The sequence below is a fragment of the Chrysochloris asiatica genome, unplaced genomic scaffold (assembly GCF_000296735.1).
Source record: "Chrysochloris asiatica unplaced genomic scaffold, ChrAsi1.0 scaffold00003, whole genome shotgun sequence".
Classification (NCBI taxonomy): Eukaryota; Metazoa; Chordata; class Mammalia; order Afrosoricida; family Chrysochloridae; genus Chrysochloris; species Chrysochloris asiatica.
Window position 1 is genome coordinate 34,932,952 of NW_006408521.1, and position 8,749 is coordinate 34,941,700.

The 8,749-nt window shown below is 42.8% G+C and overlaps 1 protein-coding gene across 3 annotated transcripts in view; it reads right to left on the reverse strand.

Moving 5' to 3' along the window:
- Positions 1-1,494: 1,494 nt before the first annotated feature.
- SORCS1 (sortilin-related VPS10 domain containing receptor 1) overlaps positions 1,495-8,749 on the reverse strand; it is a 749,465-nt gene continuing 742,210 nt past the window's right edge. Inside the window, exons 25-27 of one of the 3 annotated variants that reach the window (XM_006831324.1) lie at positions 5,286-5,391; positions 5,008-5,168; positions 1,495-3,039 (exon numbers count right to left, since the gene is read on the reverse strand). In XM_006831324.1, the coding sequence (XP_006831387.1) occupies positions 2,975-3,039; positions 5,008-5,168; positions 5,286-5,391 (332 nt within the window). In that variant the 3' untranslated portion in view covers positions 1,495-2,974. Of the gene's footprint in view, positions 3,040-3,113; positions 3,338-5,007; positions 5,169-5,285; positions 5,392-8,749 lie in introns of those variants that run through there. The other 2 variants (XM_006831326.1, XM_006831325.1) reach the window with 2 other exon arrangements.

The window sequence follows — 8,749 nt, forward strand, 5'->3', positions numbered from 1 at the left end:
TAGATTCCTCATTGTGTTGGTACCTGCTGTTAGGGAGTAGGTAGGCACTTGAGTCCCTCCCATTTGTAGGCGCTCATTACTGCCTTCTCTTTGGAACTGAGCTAGAGTGGCCTGGTTGGTAGCTGGTTCTCCCATTTTAGTGTGCATTAGAATCATCTGGAGGGCATGTTAAATAGATGCAGGCTTCCACTCCCAGGTTTCTGATTTAATAGGTCCAGGGTGGGGACCAAGAATTTGTATTTCCAACATGTCAGAGGGGCTGCCTATATTGCTGGTCTGGGTATTATACTTTGAGAACCACTAGATTAGGTCGTAGAAACCAATGAGGTATCCTCTGCCTCTCAGAAGTATCTTGCCTCACTTATCTCCTACAGGTGGGATGCAGCTTTGAGGACTGGCAAATGAGGACACTGGAGATGTAGAATTTATAGCTGGCCATTTGGGGCCACTCTTCAAAATGCCAGGTGTCTTATGTCCACCTCCATTTAAAATGAAGACTAACAAGTCCATTCTTCCCTATGTCCTTTCACAGAATCATTCATTTATTTAGTCAACAAATAATTTTCTTAAATACCTACTTTATTAAGCAAGGCACTGTGCTAGATTAAGAACGTTATTTCCATTTTCATAATTTTCCAACATTTGAACTGCACCGCTGAGGTCCCCCTATGCTATTTTGAATGAGTCCCTTTTGTTTTCCAGATTAGATGTGGGATGGTCCAGCTGAGGAGGATCAATGAGGATGGTTCTTATGGGATAGGAAGCCTGACAGGTTGGGGTCAATTGAGCTCTACAAGTGGCTTCCCCAGACAGAATCCATTTCCCAGATTCATACTGGGCTTCCTCAACCATGATATCTGTTTGATTACTTTGTGACAACAGCTTGGCTACTCTTCCCCTGCCTTAGCAACGTAGGGACAGAGCTGCCCGGACCTTGGGGATACTCACACTAGTCTCAGGTCTTGTGAACCCTGGTTTTGCTTGGGGATATAGCCAAGAGGAAAGCTTAGCTTGCCAGGTCGCTTGGCAGAGCTGTTTTCTCCTGTATTTTAGAGTGGGGTCTGGTCTTGTCCAATGTAGAACATTAAAGAGCATCCTGCTTGATGTACTTTTGTTTTCTTTTTCCTCTAGTCTGTCTTTTATGATCATCCTTGGAAAACTAGGATTTGCTCATTCTTTGAAGCCAATCTACTTTGCTGTAGTCAACTAATTGCTGTCTTTTATATTTATCTTCCCTTCACTGATACTATGATCGATACTCACTGATCAGACACTATGCATTGAAATGTCTAGGATCATCCTGTTGTTGTTGTTGTTGTTAAGTGCCATCGAGTCGGTTCCGACCCATAGCGACCCTGTAACAGGGTTTCCAGGCTGGATATCTTTACGGGAGCACAAAGCCTCATCTTTCTCCCGCGGAACAGCTGGTAGTTTCGAACTGCTGACCTTGCGCTCACAGCCCGATTCGTAACCACTACGCTACCGGAGCTCCTAGGATCATCCTAGGCAATCAAAATATCATGCCAATGTATAAGACAAGACCTCCACATATTCTTTCAGAGTCTCTGATACTCTTAGATATTAAATCCATTAACCTGCTTCTTCTTCTGGTTAAAATCAGTTTTATTTCACAAAACAATTTCACTCTGTTGTGAGAGAGGAAATACTGAGTAACAGTAACCATCACAGGAGGACATTTCACTGAAACCTGTTCCAAACATTTCTTACAACAATCTTTTGGAATTTGCATGAGATATATTTGTTTAAGGTGTTAAGAACACCACTATTCATTTGCATGCTTTCGTTTCCAATGTATTCAACCAGATCTGGACGGCTTTGCATATAATTCAACTCTTTCACACATTTGATATGTTTCCAGGAGGGGAAAGGCAGGGATAGTTGAATGAGGCAGCTTCTAAGGGAAGAGACAAAGGATGCATGGAGCTGAACCCTGCTAGGCAGGTTGCAGCTAGGTCAGTGTGCATGGAAGTTGGCATGCTTGCAAGTGTACAAAGCTGACAGAGAGATGTGAAACTTGCTAGGAAGCAGGGGCAGGGGTAGTGGAGGTTAGTTAGGCCAGTATTTTGGAAATGTCAGAATTAATACCTAGAATTTAACAACATGTTTGGGGAAGAAAAAGTGGGAGCAGTTGGATAATTTGAGGGTTGGAAGAAAGAGATCCAAAGACATCAATAGCTCATGACCATAGAGGTGGCAAACAAGTAGAACAGCAAGACAGTGGGTAAAGGAATTCCATTCCTCACAGAAGTTGGGGCAGGAATTGGGAAAGCTGCCAGGGGAAGCAGCCACAGTGGGAGGAGAGGAGCAGGTAACAATGGTCCATTTCTGACATGCTTGCCTGCCTGTCTGCCTTCCATCTCTGTTCAACCTGCAGACTTGGGGGGGTTTCCACCTCACTCCTTTGTCCATGGGGCCACACCACACGTAATGGAAATAGTAGCCTGTGGCCACCCCTGGCCAACAGAGCTACCAGAGTCAACTCAGACGGGAAATGGTAATAAGCAAATTGGACCAGAGAAACAGCTCAGGTTTTCAAACCCCTGTGCATGTCTTTGTGTTTCATGAAATGGGCTGGGGTGGTGAACCCACCCATGAGCCGGTAGTGCTAAAATAGCTGTTAAATCTAGAGCCAAGAATACGTCCAAAAAAGACATGCAGGTTTCCTTGGCCTATATATGTTATGAATTTTCTACAAACACGACCGATCAGAAAAAGGAGAGAGGAGAAGAAAGGGGGAGGGGAGTGTTTTCCAATAAAATAGAGCACCTGTACACTGCCCCTCCAAACATGTTCTCAAGTTATTGTCCACATGCACAGGCTTAAAGCTAAAAACCCTTGTTGTCTGTGTCTGAAGAATTAAAAAGTCCCGATGCAGTGAGTGTTTGTTTGTTTGTTTGTTTTTGGATTTTGATGGTTTTTATTTTATTGTTTGTTTTTTACTGGCGTCCTCCATTCAAACATTTACATAGGTAGGGAATTCTTTTGTGCTTTGATTCTCAGCAACTATGGAAATACTTCCTGGCAAAATAGGAAACAGAACAACAAAGGAAAGAGAAAACAAAAAAACAAAAAAAAACAGAAACAAAAACATAAAGTTAGTTGTCATGAAGGATGATGCACTTGACAAGAGCGAAATTCTCTCCTGATCAGCAGGTCGCCTGTAGCCTTTGGGGGCTTTTCTTAAATTGCAAAGTGTGCCCCAGCAGATCCCCGCTTTGGCGTTGAAGGTGGAGTGGCGTGTCTTGCTCTTTGCAATCGGAGAGATGAGTCACCCGGTTGAGTAGAAGGGGAGGGAGGGGAGGGTAAAGCTACTCTCCTAAGAGAAAACGTGTAACACTTACTCATTTAATGACACTGGAAATGGAAAAGTGTCAAAGACTTTGCAATGTGCTGCAAGATGTTCCTGGTGAAGGAGGGATTGCTACATTAATAGAGTTAACAACGGTTGTGCTGCATACCCCGTGGAAATGGGACAGAGAACCAAATGACCCACAAAGATTAAAGTTAGAAACTTTAGAAGTGACTAGCCAGGGTGAACGCTTCTCTGGACTCAAAGACAGAAAAGCCTTTTTCTCTTTTTAACCCGAGGCAGTTATGCATTTATCACCCTGTCGTCCCAAATAAAACAAAGTGTGCTGCAAAAATTGGGCCCCAGATGTGGCTGCAGTTGTTATATTACCTACGGTATGAGGCAGTCATTGCATTTCAATTCCCTTTCCCCATCGCCATTGAAAGACAGGGTTATGTTTTCATTTAGATACTTGTTTCTCTCCAAGGAACAGATAAGAAATCTTATGTGAAGACCTTCTAGGTGGTGGGCTTTCTCACATTCAAGTGAAGCATGAATGGTTATGCAGAAATCTATCACTGTAGTCAGCAATGCAGGGTTTAGATAGAAATATTTACAGCTTCAATTTCCACACGCCAATGGGCATGAATGGCCACAGAGAGAAATCCATCAGCAATGGTGGCTCCCTGGATCTGTCTGACTTTCTGAAACATCTCCTCTATAATACATAGTACTGCTGTTGCTACTGTATACCATTGAGTCAGTTCTGACTCACACAGACCCTGTATAGGTCTGTAGAGGGTTTCTGAGGCTATAAATCTCTATGGAAGTAGAAAGTCTCATCTTTCTCCTGTGGAGCAGCTGGCAGATTTGAACTGCTGACTTTATGGTTGGTTAGTAGCCCAACACATAACCCACTATGCTACCAGGACTTCATAGTCATAGATAGGAAGACTTGGCAATTAAACCTCAGTCTCTCCAAATCTAGCTGTTGGAGAGAGGGAGCGCTACACAAATACAAAGATCATTTTGAGACTTCTGATACGGGATGGGCCCAAAAGAAGAAAACAGTTGCAATCTGCTAACAAGCAGACTCTCCAGCGGTCTTTCTCGGGGTTTCTTGTTCCAAGGGTGTGCTGCAAATGCTAGGTCTCTTGGGCTCAAATTCTGAGATTTCATTTTCCTGGAGGGTCAGTTTCTAGATTACTGCTAGATTAAGAGAAGAAGATTCTGAAGGTCATCAGGCTGGCTCCTGGACTGGATTCTGGAGTGCTATACCCTTTGTGGGACAGTCTGGACCTGTGGCCGCCATGTCTTCTTTCTGATCATTACATACCTTCTGCTCGTACCCTGCCCAAACTTCCAGGTCACCAGCCCCAGCCTCTGAGGCTTCTCCTTCTTACACTTTTTAGAGCCAATGCTTTGCCCTCTGCTTCTAAACGTTTGAAGCTCAATATCTGAGTGACAGGTTTTGCAAAAGGAATAATAAACTAATGAAGTAGAAGCAAGAAGATTTGGGCTTTGATTTTTGGTTTTCCTTTCCAAGGGAAAGCAGCAGGGAAAGAGGCATCTTAGCAGTTTCTCTCAGGGGGTTAGAGCAGAAGACAGTGGTGATATTAAGCCAGAGAAGGGTTAGAGAGAGTTTCATCCAGTGACTACTGAGGCTGAACAGCTTATGGCTACCAGGAATCATTTACCTATTAGCTGGGATTCCACCTTCTCATCTAAGAGCTGGCCAGGCCTCCTTAGTTCAGTCTGAGGGGTATTGGACCTGTTTTCAGTGTGACTGACTGGACTGATCATCTCTTGTTCTTTCTCATTCTGCATCTGGACATAAACATTAATGCCCGGGATCTTCCTAAAATATTAACAGAAACCGTCACTGTGGTGCACGGGAGAGGCACATCACTGTGACTTGTGCGTCTGCACCTGTTGGGGAGTACAGGAGGGGGACTGGGAGGGGTGGGACACGCACCTTTTGAACTTGTAGATGACGAACACTGCCAGCCCCACAAATACCACTGAGAGCAGCATCAGCATGGCTGACCCACTGTGGGTTGGAGTGAGGTCCACCAGTGGGGCTAGGGGAGAAAACAAGGCAAGGTCATGAACAGAGTCTGGCAGGTGAGACTCCGGGAGGAGCCCACACTGCTCACACATAGACACGGTGAGTCCCAGGAACTGCCTGGGTGGACATGCAACATCATGCCCCAGAGTGATTGTGTAATACATCCAAACCTGTCCCAGCCCCCAGAATGCTCCAGCATGCTGTTGGAGCACTAAAGTGGAACGACTGAAACAAAGACCGTGGAGCCAGACTGCATGGATTTATCTTGTTCTACCACTTACTGGTAAGGAGCTCTGGTAGCATAGTGGTTACGAATCAGGCTGCAGACCTTAAGGTCAGCAGTTCGAAACTACCAGCTGATCCATGTTACAAAAGATGAGGCTTTCTGCTCCTGTAAAGATTTACAGCCTCCAAAACCCTGTAAAGGGTCACACTATGAGTTGGAACCAACTCCACGGCACATAACCAACCACCACTTACTGGCTGTGGGACACTGGACACGTTACTTAACCCTAACCCATTGTCTCTGAATCCATTTCACTTACAGAGACCCTAAAGTGCAGAGTAGAACTAAATGCTCTATCATGGGGTTTCCCGGGCTGTCAATCTTTATGGAAGCTGACTGCTGCATTTTTATCCCATGAAGTTGAGGTGGCTGAGGGTTTAAATGGATGACCCTGTGGTTAGCAGCTGAGAGCTTAATCTCTATATCACCAGGGCTCCTTACTTTAACAATGTGTCTTCATGTGGCACAAAGAGAACACCAATAGTGCAAGGGAACTACAAAAAATTTTTTGCAAATAATAGCAAAGGAAATGTCCATCAATGAAACAATGAATAAACCACCTTTGCTATATACACACAGCAGAATACTAACTATGTAACACTGAAGAATTATCTATGAAACACCTCATAACATGGATGAACCTGGAGAACACATGCTGAATGAAATTAGTCAATCACAAAAGAACAAATATTGAGTGAAATGACTACTATAAAAAGTCATGAAGAGATTTTCATACTAAAATAAAACACTCTTTGGTGATTTTCAGGGGTGGGAAGGGGGATAGGAAATAATTCACCATATGAGAGTAGATACATCTGAACGTGAGTGATGGGAGAAGGCAATATACAAGAGGGAGGGTGGCAGAAGAATGATGAAGGCAGAGGAAAACCTGGGGAGGAAAATAAGATTTAAAGGTGTTGTTATTGTTGTTGCTAAGTGCCATTGAGTTGGTTTGGAATAGAAACAACCTTATCTAGGGTTTCTAAGGAGCAGTTGGTGGGTTTGAGCCACTGGCCTTGCAGTTAGTAGTCCAATGCAATAATAATGATATGGAAGAAAGACGAGGCTTTCTGCTCCCATAAAGATTTACAGAATCAGAAACTCTACACAGGGTCACTGTGAGTTGGAACGGACTCAACAGCACTCAACAACAACAACAACTGGTAGATACATAGATATACTAACAGATATACCCACAAATATATAAAGATATGACAGAATATTTGTACACACATATCCATGAATATGGTAGTGTATGCAAGGGCAAAATTATGAAAACTTCTTATACATTACCAAACACCTTGAGAGAATGATTTGCTGGGCCTGGGGGCTCAGAACTATGATCTCAGGGGATACCACAGTCAATCACCATAACATGATCCTATTACAGTGAATCCCTGCTGGCATAGTGGATTAGGAGCTGGGCTGCTAACTGCAAGGTCTATAGTTCGAATCTACCAGTCACTCTTTGGAAGAAAGATAAGGCTTTCTGCTCAAGTAAGGGTTATAGTCTTGGATACTCTATACAGGGATGCTATGAGTTGGAACTGATTCGGTGATGCACAATCACTACCTCCACTTTGGTGAATAGTGACTGGGATCATAGAAGCTCATGAAAGGTCATCTAAGGTGCTACTATTGGTTTTACCCTGTCTGGAGGAAAGACATGTGAGGAAAATTGAAGATACTTGTCATAAATGAGTCCAATGGACCAGTGAATCAAATACACATTAGTCTCCATACCCTTCAGACCAGAACTAGATGACGCTCGACAACCATTCCCAATTGCTTTGATCACATTAGAAGGTCCTGGATGGAGTGGGAGAAAATGTGGAAAGAAACTAAAAATCATAAAAAGGCCAGGTTTACTGGTCAGCTAGAGACCAGTGTAACTGTGAGATTCTGGTCCTTCAGAACCAAAACTGAACTCAGCCCTGATGCTCATTTTTCAGCCAAGCAATAGCTAGGAGTCCCGGTGTGGTGCTGTAGGGTGAGCACTAGATGCAAGGTCAGTTTGAATAAGCAAGTTAGGTGGTCCAAACTCACCAGCCACTTCTCAGAAACCTTCTACAGGGTTGTATGAGTTGAAACTGACTCTACAGCATTAACAACAATAGATAGGTATACTGGGGGACAACAACACGAATGAACTCTGTACATCACAGAACAGTCAACTAATTGAGATCAAAAGGGCAGAATTTACTTAAAGATAAAGTTCAGGGAAGACAGGAAGAGGGAGGAATGGAGGCAGGAGGTATGTGGAGGAAGTGGGAAGGTTGGTGTATTGAGGGTATTGTAATGGAGATGAAATGAAGTGTATGATTGGTTGAATATGAAACTGATGAGCTGCTCTGTAAACCTGCACTCATTTCAGAATAAATGAAAAAACAAAAACAAAAAAAAAAAAACAACCAAAGGTCATGGGAAAAGTCTTTTAATTGAATTTTTCAATCAATTTAATTCAATTTTTAATCCAATTGAATTGAATTCTTTTCATTCCATTTTTTCCGTAAACGTTTTTGAAATCCTTCATATATACCTCATTTGATTGTTGTAGGGATTAGATGGAGTCACTGCATGTGAAACAACGAGAACAGTGCTCATCTGCTAACCGGAAAGTCAATGGTTCAAACTCACCAGCCACCTCACCGGGGAAAAGATATGGCAGTCTGTGAAATTCCACGGACAGTTCGACCCTGTTCTACAGCTGCAACCAACTTCACAGCAATGGGTTTATAAATATTCGATTTTATTGCTTCTGATTCCATTGTTTTTAGCCATCATCATTAACAATATTTATTTATATTAATTATATTTAACATGTACATTTACATTTCTAAATCTAATGTTGCTAATACTTATATTTATAATATTACGTATAGTGATACTTCTTATGCTTATTAAATGATTCCACTAAGACAAATGTTTTCCCACCAAGCACTGCCAATTATCAGTCACCCACCAGTGAGAGTATTTTTATTAATTCTCTTATTCATCCTCCCTTACTATTACCCCTGTAGTGTCATGATTATTTAATATGTCTCTCTTCTAGCTTTAGTCTGTGGTGGTGGTGGTGGTTATGTGC